General features: G+C 46.7%; 3 protein-coding genes across 3 annotated transcripts; 2 read left to right on the plus strand and 1 right to left on the minus strand.

Moving 5' to 3' along the window:
• Positions 1-1,482: 1,482 nt before the first annotated feature.
• LOC149276472 (F-box only protein 7-like) lies at positions 1,483-4,877 on the minus strand. The gene is made up of 9 exons (XM_089503648.1): positions 4,756-4,877; positions 4,214-4,457; positions 3,541-3,777; positions 2,960-3,101; positions 2,675-2,758; positions 2,495-2,590; positions 2,174-2,350; positions 1,971-2,008; positions 1,483-1,854 (listed from the first exon to the last, which is right to left on the minus strand). Exons 1-9 carry the CDS (start codon positions 4,875-4,877, stop codon positions 1,483-1,485), a joined length of 1,512 nt encoding a protein of 503 aa, XP_089359774.1.
• Positions 4,878-7,186: 2,309 nt separating this feature from the next.
• Positions 7,187-11,680, plus strand: LOC149276473 (RNA-splicing ligase RTCB). Its single transcript, XM_089503629.1, has 12 exons — positions 7,187-7,279; positions 7,556-7,634; positions 7,911-7,978; positions 8,313-8,412; positions 8,515-8,671; positions 8,865-9,021; positions 9,228-9,387; positions 9,801-9,976; positions 10,441-10,629; positions 10,717-10,827; positions 11,079-11,198; positions 11,573-11,680. The coding sequence occupies exons 1-12, from the start codon at positions 7,187-7,189 to the stop codon at positions 11,678-11,680; spliced, it is 1,518 nt and encodes a 505-aa protein (XP_089359755.1).
• A 6,644-nt stretch (positions 11,681-18,324) lies between these two features.
• Positions 18,325-24,998, plus strand: LOC149276474 (PR domain zinc finger protein 4-like; the record flags this gene model as incomplete). Its single annotated transcript, XM_089503649.1, has 11 exons — positions 18,325-18,335; positions 18,677-18,810; positions 19,859-20,044; positions 20,532-21,308; positions 21,530-21,679; positions 21,915-22,033; positions 22,408-22,493; positions 22,691-22,818; positions 23,505-23,816; positions 24,108-24,276; positions 24,739-24,998. Coding segments are annotated over exons 1-11 (2,332 nt in total), but the record flags the coding sequence as incomplete, so codon positions are not given.
• Between the last annotated feature and the right edge of the window lie 9 nt (positions 24,999-25,007).

Consider the following 25,007-nt stretch of genomic DNA (forward strand, 5'->3'; position numbering starts at 1 on the left):
CAGCAGAAAGCCGGCAAAGCCGGCTTCTGCTGCCAGGGTGGAGTCCAGGCTGTCAAACGACAGCCTGGTCTCCCGTGCAGCGGCAGGAATGTGTCCCTGACGCTGCACGAAGGGCTGGACGTACCGGGACGTCCATAGGGGTTTCTTAGTGGGCGTTTTTTGGACGTCCCGGTACGTCTATAGGGGATTGAAGGGGTTAATACAGAGCAATCGCCACCAGACGTCATCATCTCCTGCTAGGTGCTTCAAATGAGCCTTGCTGAGATCGTTTCCATCTGATGATCTGGAGATCTCATGACCCGGATTATTAATTACTGGCACATTTTCCTCCATTCCCTAAGATCCTTCCGCGAACGCTGCTTTTAGATCCCAGCACTATGGTCGAGAACTGAAAGCCTTTCCGATATTGAATACTTTCTCGTTTCTTTATTTTTTCTGTTAAGATCAAGTGTAGGATCTGTTCTTAATACCGGTTATTGAATACCACAGAGACCAGGGGGACCCCACAAGTCTTCATGACATAGTAACACAAAAGAGCTAAATTGCCCAAAAATTACCCACGGAATAGCATGCTTACTAAATTAGCCCATTTTCAGGCTTTCGATGCCACTTTCTCTCTCAATGCTCAATTTGTAAACTATTGCGAAGGCCCCACCTGCACAAATCCGTCTTTCAGGGGGTACTCAGAACCCCCCTGTATTCATCTGTCACAAAACAGGTCGAGCCATGAACTCCCGATTTTTATTATTCCACAAATTGGTTACAGAGCCCCCAAACCGTCTGAACTCTGAGCGGGTCGAGCGGCCTCGTATCAAACCCATGAACATGGAGCTCGGACAAAACACCCCCCGGTTATATTTGATCCATTGAGATGGGGCAGATATTCTACCAGCAGAACGAGGGCTGGATTAGTTTGTAGGGTAGTTAAGCAATAGCGTTTTCGATTTCCCACGGTACTTAGAAGCGTTAAGGTCGGTGTTGGAATAACGTAAAACCCAATTTCTGAGCCGATCATTGAGAAGCGAGTAGCCAAAACGGGACATTTTTGCCACCGTTGATGCCCACATAATGTTTGGGGTTTTTTTTTAATGGGCTCTTTGGTGGGGTCAAGACAAACGGTGAGGAGGGATCTCTAAAATGGGGGATTTTAGACAAGCAATATATAGATTTGTTTTTCTCAACATCTACAAAACAATTTTTTTTGGTGTTATTCTACAGCTTTTCCACAATTTATTTACAGCTCAAAGAAAACCCTTTTCTCTCCTTACCATAATTAAGCTGATGGAACCTTCTAGTTGCCAAAGTTAAATTTTAGTCGTTTTTAGACAGAAAGGCAGGTAAGTAGTTGAAGGCAATAAGGTGACTGTATGGATTCATCTAAGAGGACTGCCGTAGGACCTATATGAAAAAACACAGAAGGTTCTACAGAAAAGCAGGTGCCACCCTCCTGTTACTGACGTCTCTGATGTACCCCCTTAACGTTCAAATAAAGCCCCTTCGGATGTCGAGCCCTCTTGCTCTGCTGGGTCGGGGGCCGATGCGTCCCAGCAGTGTTGGAACAGTCTCTGATAGGGGTCCAATGGGGTCAAAATGAGGCCTGAGAGGAGGGTAGCGTCCGCTGGTTGGTCCGGTTCCAGGAATCAGCGAAGCAAGCGGATCCCCGATAATGGGAAGGACCGGCCGCTGGTCATACTCCCCACCGATGATGCCCGGGGGGAAGATAGGGCTGGGAGCAAAAGGAGTGGGGTAGTAAGGGCTAGGGTGGAACGGGAGGGGATGGGTTGGTGGAGGAACGAAGATCATGTGCCTCCATCGCAAAGTCTCCATTTTCTGTTTGTGCTTCTTCTTGTAGAGCTACGAGACAGCAACAAGCAGAATAGATTTTCAAACAAAAAAACTAAAGTGGGTATAATTTATGGGAGAGAATACCAAAAATACATTATTTCCCAGAAAGATAAGCCTTCGCTCACCTCTTTCCAGTTGGTGTCTTGACTCCTGGGGATTGGATCTGGTAACAAAAGCAAATAAAAAATGTAGTCCCAAAATTAATAAATTAACGGGAGAGAATCCAGTAGGATAGACATTTATAATAAGATGCATTTTCATTGTACTTTAATTCATTCACTTTACAATTCATAGTGCTTGAATGATTTCACTGGCACGGTCGGCTTACCCCGGAAATCGCGCATGTATAGGAACCGCCACAGCCAGGGATCTTCGACGCTGCCGCATAAATCCCGGCAGCAGGAAGATAAGGAAAGGAGAGATCGGACGTCCAGGAGCCGGAAGATCCGCAGCTTCAGCTCCAGCGGAAGAACCACCAGCCCAAAGACGTCAGGTAGATTCAAAACTGGAGAATGAATGAGCGGTCAGAGGAGCAAACACTAGGGGAACGTGGTCGCGTGTGCATCTTGGGGCTATTCTCGACCTGGCTTTTTGCCCTCGTCAGGATCTCAGGTACATAAACGAGACTACCAAGGTAACGTATTCTTACCCTGCCGAGCGGCGGCGAGAAGGGGGTACACCAGCTGGTCCTTAAACAATCGCGATAACTTCTGCAGGTCTTTAAACACAGAGGCCACGTCATTATCTGGAGAAGAAGCAAAAGAGGGTATTCCTGGTTAACTCTTATATTAAAAACCAAAGGAAATCATCTCACGTGAGAAACCCCCACCTTGTCCTGGGAAAGAAATGTAGAAGTCGGTTGAAATCTGCAGTCTCTTCACACTTTTCATTTCATTGTTAATATTCAGGGTGCCTAAAAGAAAGGCAATAAAAAAAGCCATTTAAATATGACGCAGACCCGGCAGAACTGAGGGTTTGCCAGGTTACTGTAAAGAACCCGGGGTTTAGTGAATAAAGCACCAAAAGTTCTGCCCCCCCCCCCCCCTAAACACAATAGGACAAAGACTGGCTACTCTCTCCTATACCGGCCTCAGTCGTGAAGTCTATACATTACCATTGATGACAATGAGCTTGCCCATGGGCACACAAGCGAGGGTCACGGAGCCTTCTTCACACAGGGGGTGGCAGTAATGCAGCTTATAAACACCTGGACTGCGCCACTGCTCGGGCAGAGACGTGCCCTTGTTATCTGTGCCCTGATGTGGGGGAGACAAGGAAAACCCCCGAAAATTATTGTCCATACTTATCCTTAATGAGGATCAGAGCTAGAGTCGCTAAAGCAGATCGATTGCAATGACATAACGACACCAGTATAAAGTAATAGGGGGGTAGCGGGGGCAGGGGCAGATGTACAGGGGTAAGTTCTGCATTACCAATCAATTTAAGGGAACACTCTGTTATCACCGGCATTAAAGCACATATGGTGGCTGCAGCGTCCGCAGAGGGCCGAGAGGACATTCATACCGCAGGGAATTAGTTAGTTGCTTCGCCACCAAATCAAACTTTGGCCAACACACTACTAGCCCCGCCATTAAATATCATGCCTTTTCCGACATCCATATAGCTTGGAAGAGCCGTAAAGAACGGTTTTAGGGGACAGGCGTTATAAGTATCCCCTAATTCATGCGCTCGTACCAGCGGGAGATACCCGGTCTCCAGCATCAGCAGGTGGACAACAACCATCAAGGCATCGCTGGCACTGCCACATTCTGCCCCGAGGCACAGCTTCTCCAGGGAATGGGGTATTTTGCCGTCCACAGCCTCGCTGCACAGCATCGGTTCCCAGGGACTGCCGGCCCCTTCTTCTTCTTCCATAGCCACATCTTCGCGAGTCTGGTCCTCAGGCTCCGCCGCCGGGCAGTTCACCCCGACCTGAAAGGCATTAGACCGGTGGAGATTAATGATCAATCCCATGACTCACAACTTTCATTCTCTTTGGGGAAGATATTCGATTGCGAGAAAAAAAACCTAAAGAAAAATTACATTTTGGGACCAAAAATATCATTCATAGGCTTTATTGGCTGCTGTACAGCAGAGACTAAATGTTATGTTCAAGGAGGTTAAACAAAGGTAAATCTAGGGGGTCAGAGGCTTCGATGGAATAGAAGGAAGTTTTACTTTACTGAGAGGGTGGTAGATAAATGGAACAGCCTCCCAGCAACAGTGGTAGGGGCTAATACAGTGGGAATAGGTAAACAGGCATGGCATAGACATATGCCTTCTGAACTTAAGATAAGACCAATAACTGATTAAGGTTTGAGGCATGAAACGTGTTCAGTAGATATATCGATGTATAGTATATACATACTTCAGGTGTGTCTGGGCCCCGAGCGGCCTTTTGGGACTCCTGGTTAGAGACGATATTGGGCTGAACGGGGACAATAGCCGAGCCGCGCAGATCCTGGGTGGGTAAGGAGGCATCGGCCGGATGAGAATCTGGGAGCAACACAACGATCAGGTCTCCCGATATGATGCCGCAGGACTCCAGGCTGTCTCGGTCGGTGGTCAGGGCATCCTTGCCGTTCAGTGTGATGCTAAACGTGTTTTCATCGCTGCAAAAAAAAAAAACAGAATCCGGGAAACGAAATCAAATCAAATAATTACACAGAATTACACAGCGGGTTAGAAGAACAATAACGGCATAATTCAAATAGTGTGCCCTGTCCGTGCAACCCCGTGCCTGGATAAAGATTTATAGAGAGTAATATTAAACAAAATATCATTAATCTTATCACATGTAACATGCCTACAAGTTGCTCGCCAGGGCCGGTAGGTATCGCCTGCCATGCGCGACTCCACGCTCTGAATGTAAATCTGTTTCCTATACATATATCAGTCGGTGGCATTTACCTGAACCCCAGAGCGGGCAGGAGGGACGCGGACAGCTTCCTCCGCAGGTCTCCGAGCGTCGGGGTCTCCTCCTCCAGCTCCAGGCGGCTCGTCTGCCCCCTGACCCGGACGCGGAGCTTCATGCCGGAGCCCTGAGAAAGCAGCGGGCGTTTAACTTCCAAAAGAGACCAACACCTCCCATATAAAGCGAGACCCCCCTTTAACGAAAACCCCCAAAAAGACAGAGAGTCTGCCCAGGGGTTGACCATGTGGCCCCGGCCCTTTAAGGCCAACAGCCGCCAAACGATGCACGAGCGGCAGCACATTACGTTCTCCATACCCAGCCAGTGGCCACGCTCATCTGATCTGTCGTTGAAGTATGTGGCCCTCCTGGCCCCTGGTATGCCGGGTGACCAATCCAGGGCTGGGTCTGCTTCACCGCTAAAAAAGGTTTTCTTACTTTTAATACCAGCGTTCCCTGTTCTAGAAGCTCAGAGTACCGGTGGAGTGGGACACGCAGTGCCATGTCTACTCGATGCTGCGTCTCGCTTCTTTAATACAGCGACTGTGATTTTTATGGTGCGGCTCTATAAGGCATCTAGTCCAAGGAGTGTTACATACCGACAATTCACAGCAAAGCGGACTTTAGAACCAACTCACCTTTTCACTGGGTTCTGGGTCGTTCCAGATCTTTTCTGCGTAGCACCGCTTAGAAATCACCGGCCTCCCTGTGTCATGCAAACAGCACAGCGTGGTTAGAACATGACCGGCAAATACCCCCTAAAAATACGGACTGGAAGAAGCGCTGCGTGCAAGTGTTGGCGCCGTATAAATAAAAGATAATAATAATAATAACGAACGCACACGGAATCAGCTAAAATGTTTCACAGAACTGGAAACGGCTTTAAGAAGATAAAAAAATACAAAATCCGCTATAAATATCTAGAAAATAAACCTTTGGATTATTTCAGAGCCAAATATAACACATGTACATTTGTGTATTATGCCACATGTGTAATTCACATATGATATGTAATATAATGCGCATGATATGGCACATGAATAATCCATGCGTTATATGTAATAATACAATACACATACACTATTGAATATAACGCATGTGTCAAAACATGTATATAATACAGATATGTAGCATAATACACGTGTGATATGTAATATAATACACATATAATGGCACATGAGTAACTCACATGTGATATGTAGCACAATACACGTGTAATGCTTTTGTACAGGTGTGCGTATATTGCGCAATCTCTATTAGATTTAAGGTTGGAAATCCTTTACATTTCTGTGGTTCCCGCATTGCATGGGGGGGGGGGGGGATTCTGTGTTTGCAGCTCGGCAGCTGCAGCTTCTCCCTAAGGTAAGTTCCTTTTAATTGTTATTACATGTTATTATATTATGTTTGTTGGGGGGCTCCCCAGGGCGTCCCTTTGATTTCAATTCTTTTGATCGCCGCGACCTGCGGACGGCTGGAAAGCTCCAATTATTTATTTCGAGGGGCTAACAACAAAAAACTCCAGTCTGCTGAGCGGCGCGCCGACCCCCCACAATCACGCATCAAAATGACCTAAAACCGATCTCGCTACAAGCGTCCGGACCGGCCCATGGGCATGTGCCTATTGTCACCAATTAGCCCACAGGCTGCTGTAATTAAAGCCTCAGGGCCAGTTTGTTGCCCCCCCGGCCCTGATATGCACCGTGGCGGACGGCTCCATCGAGTCCGATCCTTTGCCCCGGGGCCGGTAAAAGAGCCAAACGGGGTTATTCGTTAGAAGCGGGGTTCGGGCAGCCATGATTACAAAGAGCTTCAGAGGAGGAATCAGGAGGAGGCTGAAAGCAGATATTATTCTCCCCCGGCTTTGGATTTAGAGGCAGGTGGACCGGGGCGCATCTCTAGGGACAGTCGCTACGACAACAGATCCTCCCTTATATGTACAGTAAAATTATATATAGATATAAAAAGTACATTATAAATACACACACATATATATATAGCTGTCATTTACTAATACACAGACAGACAGACAGGGGTAGAATTCACACCGAGTGGGGTAACAGTATTAACTGTCAGATGGACTGCAAGCTCTTCAGCCTAGCATTTACCCTAACACTTAGTCAGGGTGCGCAGGGGTAACTGCAGATGCCCCGCGGCCCCTCTCCTCACCTGGAGTCAGCAGCAGCAGTTGCCTTCCCTTGGACCAACTTAATCCCGCGGAGGGGGCGGGGACAGAGTCAAGTGAAAAACTGTCCGACTCCGGCGGCCATATTGAGAGTGTGGCGGAAGCGGATGCTTCGAGCGCAGTGACAGGAAAGTGACGGCTGGAGTTTTGGGCTTTCTCGGCCGCTGTCTCTGTTTCCGGAAGTGCTCTCGTGGCTGCTTCCGGTGCCTGGTCTGTGGAAGTGAGTGAGTGAGCGAGCAGCTGTCACCATGAGTCGCAGTTACAATGATGAGTTACAGTATCTGGACAAGATCCACAAGAACTGCTGGAGGATCCGCAAGGGCTTCGTGCCCAACATGCAGGCGAGTGATACACGCAACACGCCACACTGGACACGTGTACACCCCACACTTCCCCCCCCCGGGTCTTTTGCCCCCCCCCCGGGTCTTTTGCCCCCCCCCCAGGTCTTTTGCCACCCCCCCAGGTCTTTTGCCACCCCCAGGTCCTCTGCCCCCCCCAGGTCTTTTGCCCCCCATCACATTGGGGTAGGCTAAACCGTGTTTAATTGGTTATAGTTGGCACGTAAAATTGAAATAAGGCAAAGACGGCTTTATCTGACGTTCGCTTTCTTCCTTTAGGTGGAAGGCGTGTTCTACGTGAACGACCCGCTCGAGAAGTTAATGTTTGAAGAACTGCGGAACGCGTGCCGCGGCGGAGGTCTGTGCGCGTGTCTTTAACGTTAGCCCCCTGTAGATTGACAGGAGGGATCGGTTATCCTCTTAAATACACCGGGGATACCTCGTGTCATGTATGTTCACAGCGTGTTACGACAAATATGTATAGTTTACATTAACAGTATTTCACCAACATTTTGGGGCAAAGATGATAACCCTACTAAGTATTTCTTGTAGTTTTCTTTCATGCTTCATAGTTGCGGTTGCCCGGGGATATGTCATTTCGCAGGAACTTTAACGCTAATTTTTGTCTCGACAGGCGCCGGAGGTTTCCTTCCTGCCATGAAGCAGATCGGCAACGTGGCGGCCTTACCTGGAATTGTGCATGTAAGAGTCCTGACTCCCTCGCCTCCTAAATATGTTATATATAATAATATATACATTATATTATATAAACGTCCTGACTCCCTCGCCTCCTAAATATATATTATGTGTTATACATTTATAATATATATTATAAACGTCCAGACTCCCTCGCCTTCTAAATATATATTTATTTATATATATATATATATATATATATATATATATATATATATATATATATAGCCTTCGTTCAGTCTGCGAATTATGAGTTTTGTGTTTGAACCGTAACAAGTAGTAGGAACTAATTATTTTGTAGCCATTTCTTTAAATTTATGCTTGTGCTCTCCATTTGTAGAGATCTATTGGGCTACCTGATGTGCACTCTGGCTATGGCTTTGCCATCGGAAATATGGCTGCTTTCGATATGAATGACCCCGAAGCGGTTGTGTCTCCGGGTAAGGTGTTAATGGAGTCGCGGGGGGGGGGGGGTCAGCAGGAGAGGCGCGGCGCACATAACCCCTAACGTTGCTGTCTCTGCTATCTTCTCTCTGCGTCAGGTGGAGTCGGTTTTGACATTAATTGCGGCGTCCGCTTGCTGCGTACGAACCTCGATGAGGGAGATGTGCAGCCAGTGAAGGAACAGCTTGCCCAGTCCATGTTCGATCACATCCCGGTGGGCGTCGGGTCCAAGGGAGTCATACCCATGAGTGCTAAGTACGTCTTGGTTTTCCGCTGTCCCATTAATGTCACACTAACCGCTATTAGTATACGTTTATTTTTATTTTCATCTTTATCGGAAACAATACAACAGAGAGAACAGTACAATGTTTCTATATTATCGCTGTGTATTCTCCCTGGTTGTGTGTTGGGGATTCTGACCAGCACGTGTCCCTCGTTCTCTGTGTAGGGACCTTGAGGAGGCTCTTGAGATGGGAGTGGACTGGTCCTTGAGGGAAGGCTACGCATGGGCTGAGGACAAGGAGCACTGTGAAGAATACGGCAGAATGCTCCAGGCAGACCCCAGTAAGGTCTCCTCCAAAGCCAAAAAGAGAGGTCTGCCCCAGGTACTGCTCACAAATACCATGGAGAGGGGAAGGAGTCTGGGTTGTTAGATACCGGTCTAGTCACAGCTGAAACTGCCTACTGGGAAATCCAGCCTGTTTGGAAGTTGGCCGCAGCCACTCAAGAAAAAGTTGGTGTCATCACACTTCTCATGAATGGTGTCCTCTATCCATGGCCTTTCTCAACCAATGTTTTTCGTCCCTCACAGCTGGGAACCCTTGGGGCTGGGAACCATTACGCAGAGATCCAGGTGGTAGATGAGATTTACAACGAATACGCCGCCAAGAAAATGGGCATCGACCACAAGGGGCAAATCTGCGTCATGATCCACAGCGGAAGCCGCGGCCTTGGGCATCAGGTTGCAACAGGTACAGAATCTTATAAGCCGGAACGTAGTCCTTGCGTAAAGAGAGGGTCTTAACGTTTTCTATGGGTCTAGAAATATTTATGCCGTCTGCTTGAGTACGTTTTTCTCGGAGGATTATTTGTGATTTCAGTTCCAATGCTTTAATCAGAAGTCAGACATACAGTGGTATAATGTCACATTAGGCAGAAGATAAGTATTTCCCGGCTAATTTTATACAACCTTTTCTGGAGTGGAGGCTTGTGATAATAATATACATAAATACATGTTATCTTTTAAAAAAAATAAAAATCCATAGGTGAATTACATAGGGACAGTAAGAAAAATATGCAAAAAATAGAAAATTGTTTTGGTGATTAAATGCAGCCAAGCGGCTAGATGCTAATATGTATAATGCTATTATTTTTTTAATGGTAGATGCCCTGGTTGCCATGGAAAAGGCCATGAAAAGGGATAAGATCATTGTGAATGATAGACAGTTGGCGTGCGCCAGAATCCACTCCAACGAGGGGCAGGATTATCTGAAAGGCATGGCTGCGGCTGGGAACTACGCCTGGGTCAATCGCTCCTCCATGACTTTCCTCACCCGACAGGTAAGAACTCCTCGGCCATCTGTCTAACTGTTGTTTTTAGATTTAAAATATATATATATATATATCAATCGATTCAAAAGTTTGCAGCCGCTTAATTTGGCCATTAAAATCACGAAATGGATCAGAAATCCAGCGCAGATGGGGTTAATGCTGTAAATTACTATTGTAGCTGGAAACATTTGATTTTTAAAGGAATCTCTTCATAGGGGTACAGAAGCCCTTTATCACTCCCATCACTCCTGTGTTCCAATGGCCCTTTAACACTCCCATCACTCCTGTGTTCCAATGACCCTTTATCACTCCTGAGTGACACCAAACTTTTGAAGCATGTGTAATGGATTGTATTAATTGTCGAGGTGTCATTGATCTTTGCTCCTATATAGTATAGTATAACTATATAAGTCAAATGTTTTATTATTAACAATCTTTTCTGTAACACGTTACCTCATCTCTCCCACCCTCAGGCCTTTGCCAAAGTATTTAACACGACCCCTGATGACCTGGACATGCACGTCATTTACGATGTGTCCCACAACATAGCCAAGGTGGAACAGCATGTGGTGGACGGGAAGGAGAGGACCCTATTAGTGCACCGGAAGGGATCCACCAGAGCCTTCCCTCCACACCACCCTCTCATTGCTGTGGATTACCAGGTAAGCTCTCCGCTCTGTTCCGGTGTCCTGCGATCACGTGCTGAAAGTTACTTTGATTCTTAGTCACTTCTTCCCTTGTCTCTCCAGCTGACGGGACAGCCTGTGCTGATCGGAGGTACTATGGGAACCTGCAGCTACGTACTAACCGGTACCGAACAGGGCATGACGGAGACGTTCGGCACCACCTGTCATGGAGCTGTGAGTTGGATGTCAAGCTTTATGGAAACCAGTCCGAGAGATATGTACCTAATAATAATAATATTATTATTAAGTGATGTACAAGCATTGCCTGCTGGAGCCCTAGGGCCCTGACCTTGCTGGGCACCCGCTCTCGAGCTGCAGTAGTCTAGACAGTGCAGCTACTGCCGCTATGAGATTAGTGGCTTCGCTTGATGTTCAGACCAGCTAAACACGACGGGCTCCTCTTAAAATTGTTCTCTTTTCTGCAGGGGAGAGCTCTGTCTAGAGCAAAATCCAGACGCAATCTAGACTTCCAAGACGTTCTAGACAAGCTTGCGGACATGGGAATAGCGATCCGCGTGGCGTCCCCTAAACTTGTCATGGAAGAGGTGAGCCATTTTGCTGTGTTCATAAAGTAATTGTTTCAGTAAAAAAAACAAAAAAGCCATCTGTATATTGTGGTAGATCTAACATACCCTAAAAGTATTAGAACCCTTAGGGATCCTAGTGGTGAATTCAGTTGGTTTCCCCAATTTAAGCGTCATGTTTTCCCATACCACGTTTAGGATTTTTTTTAAGGTGGACGAGTAGCTTTAACTAGAAATGGCTAAAATAATTACATTTAATGCTAAGTATGCAACACTTGTGTATTTTTTAATATATATTTTGTTCCTTGCTTCTATTTTAATATGTACAGTATTTTCCTGTGATTATATTTTGTATTTATTTTTAGTCCTTTAAACTTTATTTGAACTTTTTTCAGGCCCCCGAATCGTACAAAAATGTGACCGACGTGGTAAATACCTGCCACGATGCCGGAATCAGCAAGAAAGCCATCAAGCTGCGCCCTATCGCAGTCATCAAGGGCTGATGGACAGAGAGAAGATTTGAGACGGGACACCGAGCCGTAGCCCCCCCCGCGTCCTCGCAGAGGGGAACAGGCTGCTAATCTCACTAAGTGGTTATAAAGCTGGTTGTGTTCCAATCATTTTTTTTTTATTTTTTTCCTGCATTTTTGATTTATAATTTGTTTCGGCATTACGTTTTTCTTGATGGATACGGTGAACCAGCTGTAGCTACCCTATTGCTTGCCTGGCGTTGCAAATTAATTTGGCTTATTTATTTTATTGCAACTCTTGGCAAATTTTCTTTTTTTGTTGCCTTTTCACTTGATAAACTATATCTGAGTCTGAATTCATGTCCCAAAAACGGACCGATACTTTAAACTGCGATGTGATAAATCAAACCTTGCCCGGCACTTCGTAACGCGGAGCAGCATTGGCCGTCTTTTGCTTACTCTCTGGGACTGAGTATGTTTGTCGAAAGAACTAAAATCTAAAGGGCAAAGAGAATGGGATCTGCTGCAGGATTGGGAACCCGCGTGCTTCCCCAAATTGGCCTAGAATGATGGGAGCTGCCCTTCAATATTCAACCGAAAAGAACATTTTAAATGCTGTCCAAACCCTGAGCGTTTCCATTTACTGCCCAAATAAAAACATGTGTGATAGTGTTTACAGATTAGCATAAATGATATGTGTGTATCACGGGAGATGCCATCTTAAACAGTTGCTACTTAATTTATTCCCTTAATCTTCCTGGCTGTATAAATAAAGTAGGGTTTGGGGAAAGTGACAAAAAAAAATATCCTCTGCAAATAATGACAATTTCAGGGGCTTTACATCTGTAAAATACGCTGTATTAAAGCACTATAAGCAATGATATTTGTTGCATTTTTTTGTTTTGGGTTAATATTTGTTAAGCACAAATCTCTCGATTTAGAGGTCGCCTTTTGAGAATGAATAATACTAATGTATCCGCAAAAATAAGTCCAACGTGGATACTTACATAAAGTATATATGTAAAAACACAGCATATTTTACTTAAAACAACATATTTGAAGAAAAAAAGGTGTGTGTATATATGTATATATATATATAAACATGCAAACACCCCTGATATACATATAAAAACAAAATGTAAAAAAACTCCTTTGCTGCCCCCTAACAAAAAAAATAAAGAATTTAAATAAATTGATAAAAGTCATAAAATGTGGAAGACATTGTTTTCTCCCTTTAATTTACAACGGCTCCATGGAAACCTGTAGAAAAACGCTTACTTTCTATAGAAGCTAAGAATATTAGTTTATATTGTGCACAAAAACTTACTTTTTATGGGTCAATATCCAAAAAATAAAGAGTTGATAATGTGATAAGTAAACCAAAAAACTTTTAGTGCTTCTAAGCGAGTGTCGCAGAGAGGCTCGCAGAAGAGAGCAGGGGTTGGAATGATTCACGAAGAGACCATCTCTGTTTCTTATTCGTTGAGGTTTATATTCTAAACAGTATTTAAAAAAAGGGACTAAAACCTCGGCTACAAACGTTTCCTGGTACGATGGTGGCGAAGGCTAAAACAGCAAAAATGTTTATAGGGGTTCTTCTGTCGCCCATAGAAAGGTGGATGAATGGAAAGTCTTCATGAGTCCCAAACGAGACAGGAGTCCTAAGCCACTGAAGTACGAGAGACAGTTTTAGCAACCTGAAAAGTACGGTACGTATAGATCAAAGACTTATGTGGACCATACCATTAAAACATTCATTAGATGCGCATGTCCTTCCCTGGGGAGAAGACGCCTTTCCTTGGTGATGTCTTTCGTTGAGCTCTTCAGGGCCCCTGGCTTTTGGGATCCTCTTTGTAAAAGGCATGGGTAGAGTCGTTGACGTGGCGTCCATGGCTGTGGCACTCTCTCCTGGGAAAGACGGATTGCGGGGAGGTCTCATGCGCTGGAGACCCCAAACACTCAAGATCCAGCAGCTCCTGAAGACGTTTGATGTAGTCGATGGCCGCTCGCAGAGTCTCAACCTTGCTGAGCCTTTTCTCCGCCAGGTCCTGAGGTAAGTGCTGCCGGAGTCGTGCGTAGCCTTCGTTGACGCACCTCACCCTTTGCCTTTCCCTTTCGTTCCTCTTCCTGATGAAGGCCGGTTCCAGGGAATAGTCGCAAAGCCTCAGGTGGCTTTCAAAGGGTATGTATGAAAAATGTCCTGAGTACCTTCCGTCCCAGCACGGTAAGGCATCAAAGCCAAAAGTTACTCCATAAGGGCCCCTTAATGGCGTCTCTCCACGGTCCACGGCGATACCCCACGGTGCCATCAATGAACTCACCGACGTCTTATTAAAGAACGCATCCTGCTTGGTGGCTTCCATAATGTCAATGAAATGATAGGACTTCTGGGTTTTGTAAACCGTATGACCGCCTATTTGAGTCTCTGCCAAGTATAAGAAGACGAGGTTGGCCACCGAGTCCCTAAACCCTTCGTGAATACCACCCAGCCTCTGGTAGAAATCCCCTGGCATTATCTTGCTTATTGGCGGCTTCTTGGCAGCTCCAGTAATCCCCACTTCAAACCAGTTCTCTCTGTGATCTTTCCATTTCCAGCGGTAATGACGGAGCGGATGGGAGGAAGGAGGGAGATATACCGTCTCCGTCTTTATAATCGTTCCTGTAACTCCGCACGCTAAAAAAAAAGGAATGAAAGAAAACGTAAACAGATAGAATTCCTTGTAATCTGCAGCTGTGTTTGATGTGAGGATCACTGACAGATTTGCCACTTACAACGTCTGCGTAACATCAAGGTACGGGCGATACCGCTTCAAACACCCACAACCCCGTTTAACTCCTTTAATTCTGGTGGCTGGATTCGGCATAATTTTCTGGCGCACTTGCCTGTTGGGCTACTGGAGGCTGATGGGGCTGCTTACTTACCGCTGCTGAAGATCCCCCTATTTTGTGCCTTGCGGCCACCGGCTGGATTTCCGCGGCCGCACGCTGTAAGAGGGTACACAGCGGCCGTGGGTATCAAGCCGGCAGCCACACGGACATCAGTGGTGGCCACCAGTCTTAAGTTTCCAGGGTCACTTAGCCATCCCCAGTCCAGCCCTGTCTCTAATGGCTGGTCCTCACAACATCAGCTTCGGGGTGCAGGTACGCAGTGGGGCTTCTGTCTACACAGGGACACTTGGCTTGTGCACCAGCGCCATGCACTCGGCCGAATTTAGCTTGGCTTGTGGCACACTTTAAAGGCTCCATCTACCTTGTGATTCACTTGATTTATAACCTCACCCTCCCTCTTCCTCCCTTCCTAATTCCCTCACCTTCTCACTCCCTCACCCTCCCTTCCTAATTCCCTCACCTTCTCACTCCCTCACCCTCCCTTCCTAATTCCCTTACCTTCTCAATCACTCACTCACCCTCCCTTGTTCTCATTTCCTAATTGACTTACCTCCTCATTCCTTCACTCTCCCTAATTCCCTTACCTTCTCACTCACTCACCCTCCCTTGTCCTCATGTCCTAATTCCCTTACCTCCTCATTCCTTCACTCTCCCTAATTCCCTTACCTTCTCACTCCCTCCCCCTCCCTCCCTCGTCCTCATTTCCTAATTCCCTTACCTTCTCATTCGTTTACCCTCCCTAATTCCGTTACCTTCTCACTCCCTCACCCTCTCTCTCAGTTCCTTCCCTCTCTTCCCTACTTTACCTACCTGTAGTCTTCTTTCTAGCTGCTCGCACACACTTTGCTCCAAATTATTATTTTTTTTAATTTTGGAGCAGTTGCCCTCCAGGCCATCCCGCCCCTGCTTACTGTATATCATACTGTATAATTTGAAAGAGACGCCTCCGTCAGGTTAGGTACCAGAGCGACGTGATCGAAATGAATGCCGTACGGTAAAAGCCCACTGCTACGTGTCAGATTTAACATTAGAATTATAATGTAAAAATGGTGGGAATTACCTTTTTTTAAGCTCTAGTTTCACGCTGTACCTGAAATGTACGATCCTTATCATAAAGAAGCTATATTAACCCCGTTGAGACCGCGGAGCTCACCTTTGCGGCCGATCGTTTTGGGTTCCTTTAGAACTTTCATCTTGTTCTGTCGAGGCTCTTAATACCTGAGACGCGAGTGAAGACTGAGACGGTGACAGCTCGTAACTTAAGGGTTTTGTAGCTGCGGGGTATGTTTACGAGTGACATCAAAGGACGGAGCCCTTTCTGTTACATGAGGGTATTTTGGTCTCAGACTAAGCGTTTTACATCAAAAGCTAAAATTACGAATCCCCAACATATCTTCTCCGACACCCGTGATCCCCCCCAGGTGATTAGAAAGGTTTTTCTTCTAGCTGTTGAAACGTCTTCCTTGAGGGAGGCTCTGATCAGGGTACAGGAGCATCTCGAAGATATTTTGACGCATTAAAGGATTAGATGCATCCGCCGTCTCATCCACTTCTATCCTGAGTGATGGAAGCTCCCAGAGGCACCTGTGTGCTAGCAGGGAACATTCAGCTAAAAGAACTAGAAGGTGGGGAGGGCAATTGTTAGATCTGAATTATTACATAGAAACAGAGTATTCAATGGCAGATCGGCCCCCGTCTAGTCCCGCCGTTTCTCCTGCTGTAAAGACTCAAAAGTCGTTGGTCTCGTCTTAGATTCAGGAGCCGTATGTCTATCCCATGCATGTTTAAATCCCCTCACTGTGTTAGCCTCTACCACTTCTACTGGGAGGCTGTTCAATGTGTCTACCACCCTTAGATCAGAACCTAATAAGACGAAGAGAAACCGAGACTCTCTCAATAAAAACGGGACACTTGGGAGGTGTGCTTTGCACGTATGGGCCTCGCTATATCTTTTAAGGCACCTGGGAGCTTTGAGATGGATCTGATTGTGAGCCTCTTAGAACATTAACCCTTTAAAGGCTTGTTATTTTTAATAATAGAACTTAAAACCAGAAACGGTCAGGAAGCCAAGACACTCTGAATTAAGTCACCTGTATTCAAGCAGGTATTTAAACTGTGCACAATTTGAAAACCAAATAGAGAAGAGCACTCATCACTTGCATTACTAGTTTCACATTAAAAAGAGTTTTAGAAAAAAGGTGTTTAAATGTTTTATTAAGTTGTTTTCAGCTGTATATTGCATACGTATAGTTTTGGTACATTTGCTCAATCTGCTAGACTAACAACCCGACTGCTGATCATACTGCCTATGTGAAACAATAGAATGGCTTGGTCTTAATCACCCAGTTAGATGCTCTGACTAATGAAAGTCTATGGAGGAACGGACTTCATTAGCATTGCCATAAAGCATCAGCTTAGTGTGGTGTTTGAGCCGGGAAAGTCTGGTGGGTGTAAGTGTGTGTGTATGTCTGTTGGTTTGTGGGTGTGTTGTAGGTGTGTGTTGGTGGGGGGGGATGTCACGTGATGTGGGGGGTTTGTAGGTGTGTGGGTGTGTTTTAGGTGTGTGGGTGTGTTTTAGGTGTGTGGGTGTGTTTTAGGTGTGTGGGTGTCATGTTCTGGGTTATCTCTGTGCAGGTTCTGGGGCTTTTCCTGCTGCGCTGGCGCCAACACACTATAAGCATCTCGGTATCCATAGCAACCGGTCCCCTAGAGAGTCAGCACGTCCCGCTCCAAGCCCAGCCCACTACCGTGTGGCCTGACCTCTCACTAGGATGTGATTGGCCGTGAGTTTCTCGTGACATCACATCCCGTCGTCGCCATCTTGGGAGTGGAGGGGGAGCAGTTTTGTGTTAAGGATGGAGCGATATAACAGCAACGGGACAGTGAATGGAGGAACGGACCCTGGTCTTCCAGTCTTCCGGTGTGCAGCCGCGCTCTGAGTGCCCCGTGAATCTGTTGGGGACCCCCTGGCATGAAGCTGAATGTCACTGAGCGGTGTGTTTGTAAGCAGCACCTCTCTACGGTGGACTACAACCCCTATCACTCTTTGCTAGCTTGTGACAGAATATAAACGACGTTGTACGTTATAGGAGCTGTAGTGGCTGGCTTTGCTTGATGGAGTTGTAGTTTCAGTGGGTTCCTGTGCATGATGGGAATTGCAGCCTCTTGCTTTGCACCATGGAACTTGTAGTCCCAAGAACACCATGTGCATGATGGGAACGTCAGTGCTGCATAATGAGAACTGTAGTTTCAAACTGCTTCCTGCGCCTGATAGGAGGTGCAGTTAAGCTACTGGCTGGTGGTGATGGGAATGGCCCACTAGATATCTGTGGGCTCAGCTGTGTATAAAGGAAGCTGCAAGGACTGTGTGTGTCTGTGCATGATGGGGATTGTTGTCCCGCTTTATAAGGATGTTTTATGCAGCTGTCAGGCTATTGAGCTGCATACCCATGATCCTCAGCCAGCCTGTTCTCATAATAAAATACTTTAAGCATGATGGGATTTGTAGTTCAGCAGCCAGATCTGCACCTGTCACACGAAACGTGTCGGCTTGTGTAGGGAGATGCTGTTGGTGTGTTTATAAATCCGGCAACGTTTCGCACAAGAAACACAATTGTATGTTTTTACTTTAATGCACCCGTATGTCAAATTATAAATCCAGGGGCAAACAGTGGCCCTGCCGGACAGGTATTTATTTATTTAAAAAAAAAATGTGCACGTATTTTTTTATTTATTTTTATTTTTCCCCCCCAGATCTCTTCTAGCAGAAGCCACAGTGAAGCGATCCAATGCACTTCAGGTATCTCATTAATTTTCTTAATAAAAAGATTTTTGCCCCAAGCTGTTTGACGGACAGGCCTCTGTCTACTAGTTAGACTGTAAGCTCCTAGGACCAGGCCCTCTCCACCTTCCGCGGGTTTTAATGTGCGTAAATGATGTCATTTTTAAAATGATCAAATATTTTCATTGTACCTTTTTGTAACAGCGCTACGGAGCCTGCTGGCGCCATATGAATGAATGTAATGTGTAAGCGCGGAATGGTTTAATGGTTTGTTAGGGATTCATTGTTGAATTAAATTATATATTTTTTATGCTGTTTTTTGATATCGATGCAAATTATTTCCTTTGATTTTCTCGCAGAATGAACGACTTGAACCTCAGCACTGTGGGAATGGACCAGCTCAGCACTTCCTCAGTTGCCAACGCGTTGCCTGCCTCGGGGGGTCATCATGGGCTAGCTGGCTCCCCTCCCCACAATACCATTTCTGCTACAGGTTAGGGGGGGGGGATTTCTGTGTCACACGCGTGGCGGCCGTTTAACGCGTGCACGCTAGCTGAATTGCCCCCCCTAGGTTAATCCTTGCCCCCCCCCTGTTTCCCCCCTGCCGAATTTGGAAAAAAGTTGCAATGCGACTTTAAATCCCGTCTTTTTTTTTTTTTTTTTTTTTTTTTTTTTTAATGCGGAGGAGAGAGAGGGGCGCCTAGCAACCGCTCGGCGCCCCCCATTCTCCTCCACGAGGCCTCTACCTCCGTCGCGGTGCCGGCATTTCATCCTGAGCGCCGAAATATGACGTCATATTTCGGCGCTCAGCAGTAAAGCAGCGGCCACCGCAGCAGAGAACGAAGACAGAAGCCTCGTGCTCCCGTCGCTGGACCTAAAGGTGAGAGAACTACAAAGGGGGGGAGGGTAGATAGTTAGTAGGGAGAGGGGTTAGAAAGTAATAAGGCAGGGGCGTCCAACATGCGGCCCGCGAGACCTCGAGGTGCGGCCCGCATAAGATCGCAAGCCAGTGCAACCGATCTTACGCGGGCCGCACCTTCGAGCATGTACTGGCTGACTTGGCATGATAGTAGTGTGATTGCTAACAGCAATCAAAGTCCCATCATGCCTAGGTTCCAGCACTTACACATCCGACCAGTAAATGCTGGAACCTAGGCATGATGAGACTGTGATTGAATGATCAAATATTATTTTAGCCCAATAACAAAAGTATAATTCCATAGCACATTACTTTTGGAAATTATTAATGCCCCCCCCAATTTGACTGTGGTATCTTGTGTGCCCCCCTATATATTGTTTCTAGAGTCGCCACTGGGCATACTCCAGTATGCTTCCTGCTGTCAGTATGCAAATAAGGGGGAGGAGAAAGAGACACATGTTTGATTTTCTATCTCCCATAAAAAGAGGCTGCAAAGTGCAAAAAGAACTCTGTGTATTTTTTTAGCTCGAGGCAGGGCTGGAGGGTCCCAGATTGTGTATTTCATACATTTTTGTCGATTGCTGCAATATTTTGGTGTTCATTTTAAGCTTCCCTTTTGCAGGTTTGCCTGTGGCCATTCCCAATCTGGGCCCGTCGCTAAGCTCCCTTCCGTCAGCACTCTCCGTCATGCTTCCGATGGGTATAGGGGACCGAGGTGTGATGTGCGGCCTGCCGGAAAGGAATTATACGCTGCCCCCTCCACCGTACCCTCATCTAGAGAGCAGCTACTTCCGCCATATACTGCCTGGTATATACCGTTCTTCTTTTTACTTACAGAGAGTGTAGTAGATAGATGGAACAGCCTCCTATTAGAAGTGGTAGATAGTGAATCCTTATCTGCTATCAAATTCCATGTTTTGAGGATTTATTGGGGCATTAAAAACCAAAATGGCCTTCATAGCCATGTGTGACCCTACTTCTCTGTATGTTTACCTGCAAGCTTTCCAAGACAATATATTTAACAAAAAACCTGCAAATTTATGAATAAAATGCAGTGTATTTGTGACGCCTTACCGTACTTAGAGACCTACATTTTGTGAACATGGCAAATCTACCCTAAATTGGTAATTTTTCGCAATAGCAAAATCCTGAAACTTTTTTGGCTTCTTTTTGCAATGGTGGCCCAGTATACATTTATAACACACGGTACAGGAGACGTCTGGTTTTTATTAATAAAATTTGCATTTTATTATTACGTGCTATTTCCAAATAATCTGACTTTCCTTGGTTTTCAGGTATCCTCTCGTATCTAGCTGATCGTCCTCCCCCCCAGTACATCCACCCCGGCTCGCTGAATGTTGATGGAAACGGTGGGCTCTCTGTATCCAACCACAATCCCTCTCTGGACCCCTATCAGCCGGGTGGCTCCGTCGGCCTCGAGAACGGCATTGTGTCGCTGGACGCTCGCTCGGTCGGTGGCCACGCTGCTCAGGGCTTACATCCCGCTGATGGCCACGAGGTGCAGCTGGACACCGGGATCAGCATGGACAATGTGTCCCGAGTAAACAGCCCTATTACGACCGACCGCATTACAGAGGAACTTGGCATGGAAAGCGTGGCCGGAGATCACGGGCAGATCTCAAACGTCCAGCGCTCTCATGAGACTCTCGCAGTAGATGGTAACCTACCTCCGGATGGTGTCGGTCACGCCAGTGTCCTGCCGTTGCACAGTGGCTCGCTGGAGCTTCCCGTGGTCATGGAGACCGAGCATCACTTGGCAGCACGGTCCGGCATGTCGGAAAGCAGCCTCGGTGATGCCATTCACACGGTAGCCCTGAGCGGTAACCCGGTGAGCGTGGCGCTGTCTACCTCCCACCCGCTCTCGTCCTTAACCTCGGTGTCCCTGCATGGCGCTGGGATGAGCCTGGAGCCCGTCACCGTGTCTTCCATAACCCAAGATGTCTCCATGGGAGGTGGACACGTTGATGCCGGAAATCTGACGTTTGTCCCGTCCTCCCTGCAGATCGATTCTAACACTAACAAGGAGAACGTGCCAACGCTCTTTACGATCTGTGAGTCTCCATTTTTAAGTTGGTCTTTCTACTCCAGAATTTCTCATTGGATGAGCGGAACATGGCCCTTCGGAACCAGTTCCAGATCTCCGTATAAAGTCCGCATTTTATTTGAATAAGACCGGAGTCTCATGTTTTAACTTGCTAAGCAAGGGACTCCCACGCCGGGTCTGCTCTGCACATCTATACCTCTATTCTAATCGTGACCTCCCTCCCAACAGGGTGTACTCTGTGTGATCGCGCGTATCCGGCTGATTGCCCCGAGCACGGACCTGTCACCTTTATACCCGACAGCCCCATCGAGAGCAGGGCTCGGCTCTCCCTTCCCAAGCAGCTGGCTCTGCGGCAGTCGGTCACCGGAGCCGATGTAGGTAAGAGAAATAGGACTAAATACATGTCATCGGTGGCCAGATTGCTAGGTATTTTTTTTTTTTATCCCCCCCCCTTTCTGGTTATTTTATATTTTAAAATGTTATTAAAAGAATCGGTGACCCCCCCCCATCCTAGTGCCTTTACAACAATAAACATACATTGACTTTAAAGAAAAGGGACGCTAATTATAAATCTGAACCCTTTCAATCGGTGCCTTCTCTACTCTGCTTTCAGGCGTGTGGACGCAAGAGACCATCCCGGTCAGGACTTGCTTTGGGCCCTTGATCGGGCAGGAGAGCCAGTCCTTGGAGGTCGCCGGCTGGACTGACAAATCTGCCAACCATATCTGGAAGGTCAGACGCTGCCTTTCCCACCTATTCAGGTTGTCGGCTCGTTGTCTCACGGTGAACCTACCGCTAATGTTCATTGACAGATGGCGAGCGTAGAGTTGTCTTCTGCTGTTCCTCATGGGTTTAAAGAGCGGCATATGTGAACCGCTCCATCCATGTTCCTCAATGTGGTACTGGAGAAAACTCTTTAATCAGCCGCCCCGGAATGTTCTCAACAAACGTTTCCATCAAAATATTGTAACATTGGAATATTGCGCTGTAATATTCTGGCCGCCTGAGTAATTGGTTGATCCTTTTTCTTAAGCCGGTCAGTGAGGTTTATGTCCGTTGCGCAGAGGTTGCGACATAACTTATGACCGTTGTCCTTGGCCTTTCAGATGTATCACAGCGGAGTGATGGAATTCTGCATCATCGCAACTCACGAGAATGAATGTAACTGGATGATGTTTGTACGGAAGGCAAGGTACGGATTCTTTACCTTTTTAAAAAAAAAAAAAAAAAAAGTCGAGTAAAATGTTCCATAATTTGGAGGAATTAATACCAAGTCCGTTTTGCAAACTGTTTTGAAAATTCACGTAACAGAAGCCAGTGAAGTTCTCAATCTGAAAATGGGATTGGTTTAACTGCAGTGCTGTCTTTAGAATATATTTATGTTTTAAGGAACCGAGAGGAACAGAATCTGGTGGCTTATCCTCACGATGGGAAGATATACTTCTGTACGTCACAGGAAATTTCTCCTCAGGAGGAGCTTCTCTTCTATTACAGCAGGGACTATGCCCGCCAGATGGGTAAGGCTCACCCCCCACCCATTAAAATGTAAAAAAAAACCCCTTGCTCTCACTCTCTCCCAGTGTCTCCCTGTCTTCTTTCCTGCAGCTCCTCTTCTGTCTTCTTTCTTCATCCGCTTCTTCCCGGTTTCAGCTCTGTTGACCAGGCCTCCAGGCACACACCAAGTGGACAGCTTCTCCCCCATTCCTCCAGTTGGGGGATATGGTGTGCACAGAGTACTCCGGGAGGCCTGGTCAACAGAGCTGAAACCGGGAAGAAACGGATGAAGAAAGAAGACAGACATGGAAGACGAAGAAAGCAGCGAGAAATTCATAGAGAGGAACGTCACTGTACATCACAAACATGGACTGAATTTAACGCTACTCTAAAACAGTGTCTCTAAAGAGAGAGCAGTGCCTTCTCACGGCTTTTTGCCTTCTGTCGTATCTTTATCCTTTTCCCTGCTTGGACTTCTTATCATGGACTGGAGAACCAGTTGTCGCCAGTGATAAATGGCGGTGTTTCTTAACATCGGTCCTGAAGTCCTCACCACATTTCAGTATCTCATTAGATATTCACAGGTGGCTGGGTCATCCATGGTCTGGTTTTAAAGACCCCTTTGGGGATCAGAAACACTTCAGTCGCAGTATCTAACTAGAGCCGAGTCCGTTGGGTTAATAGGTTCTCTTCTAAATTGTTCCACCAGGCATTCCCGAGCAGCCCGAGGTCCTCCTGTGTCATTGTGGAAAGGAGTGTTCGTCTTACGCTGATCTCAAGTCGCACATGAACAGCCATCTCCCCAGCGAGCTCCTGAGCAGCGGAGCCTCCACTCCTGGCCTGACTCCCACTAAGCAGCGCAAGTGGAAATGCTCCATGTGTCCCCGGGCATTCTCCTCCTCCTCCAAGCTCAACGTGCACTACATGGTCCATATGGGGATGAAGCCTCATAAGTGCGAGTTCTGCAGTAAGGCCTTCTGTGACCCCAGCAACTTGCGCACCCATCTCCGTATACACACAGGTGAGCGAAGCCCTGCGACGTAGATTTCATTAATTGTCTTTTTATAACAGAATTACTAAAGCGTTCTGGTTAGGTGGTCTCGCACTTGCTGGTGGATGGGGTGGTTAGCTGTAGGTGGGGTGTGAGTGGAGTTAAATACCACGTCCCCTACCTGGAGGTCAGCTGCGAAAGCTTGGCTCAGGTACAGTCCTGAGGCAAGAGAAGACATTTTATCTTGCCAACGTTAAATGCACGTCGTGAGAGGTCTAATCTAATGACCCTCTCATCGCTGATTCTGTGTTTAATCCACAGGCCAGAAGAACTACTGCTGCGGTTTATGCGATAAGTCCTTCACCCAGAAGGCTCATCTGGCGTCACACATGATCATTCACACCGGCGAGAAAAATCTCAAGTGTGACTTTTGCGATAAGATGTACATGAGGCAGCAGGACCTCAAACAACATGTTCTCACCCATAATCAGTGAGTACTAATACGTTGCTGAAGTAACTTTCCATCTATAATGCCCCAACCCCTGTGCGTACTACCTACAGAGCCTGTGAACCATCAGGTGCCTGTTGGGTCACCTTTTGGCCCTGAATGGGTACTATTTTGGGTGACTTTCCCTGCTGAAACACCACACTGAGCTGATGATTTATGGCAATGCTAATGAAGTCTGTTCCTCCATAGACTTTCATTAGTCAGAGTGTCCGGCTGGCTTATTAAGACCGAGCCATTCTATTGTTCCCCACAGGCAGTATGATAAGGAGCCGGGGTGTTTTTCTAGTAGATTGGGGTTCAGATAGCAGATTCTTTTTAACCATCTGTAAGTTCCCTTTTAAAGATATAACTTAAGATCCAGGTGGTAGGAAAACTTTTATGCAAATGACTGTAAAACTACTTGAAAAAGGACCATCTTAACATATTTTATTTACGTCTGAACAGAGAACGCCAGATAAAGTGTCCCAAGTGCGACAAGCGTTTCTTCCGGACCAACCACTTGAAGAAGCACCTGAACTCCCACGAGGGAAGGAGAGACTATGTTTGTGAAAAGTGCTCCAAAGCCTTTCTCACCAAATACCACCTCACCCGACACCTAAAAATCTGCAAGGGGCCGAGCGCCGCCCCCCTCACCCCCGACCCGGACGAGGAAGACGACTCCTCTGATGACGAGGAACTGCACAGCACGGACTGTCACGTGTTCAGCGCGGAGG

This window comes from Sceloporus occidentalis, unplaced genomic scaffold (genome assembly GCF_023333645.1).
Source record: "Sceloporus occidentalis isolate IW3139 unplaced genomic scaffold, rSceOcc1.0.p SCAF_238, whole genome shotgun sequence".
In the NCBI taxonomy this organism is placed as follows: domain Eukaryota; kingdom Metazoa; phylum Chordata; class Lepidosauria; order Squamata; family Phrynosomatidae; genus Sceloporus; species Sceloporus occidentalis.

Bases quoted from the DNA above. Each gene is read 5' to 3' on its own strand.
- LOC149276472 (XM_089503648.1), bottom strand. From the start codon at position 4,877: ATGAAGCTCCGCGTCCGGGTCAGGGGGCAGACGAGCCGCCTGGAGCTG. The intron at 3,102-3,540 runs GTACGAGCGCAT...CCCCCACATCAG, and splicing joins AGACCGGGTATCTCCCGCTG to GGCACAGATAACAAGGGCAC. The intron at 2,009-2,173 runs GTAAGCCGACCG...TTTTGTTACCAG, and splicing joins ATACATGCGCGATTTCCGGG to ATCCAATCCCCAGGAGTCAA.
- LOC149276473 (XM_089503629.1), top strand. From the start codon at position 7,187: ATGAGTCGCAGTTACAATGATGAGTTACAGTATCTGGACAAGATCCAC. The intron at 7,280-7,555 runs GCGAGTGATACA...TTCTTCCTTTAG, and splicing joins GCTTCGTGCCCAACATGCAG to GTGGAAGGCGTGTTCTACGT. The intron at 10,630-10,716 runs GTAAGCTCTCCG...TTGTCTCTCCAG, and splicing joins TCATTGCTGTGGATTACCAG to CTGACGGGACAGCCTGTGCT.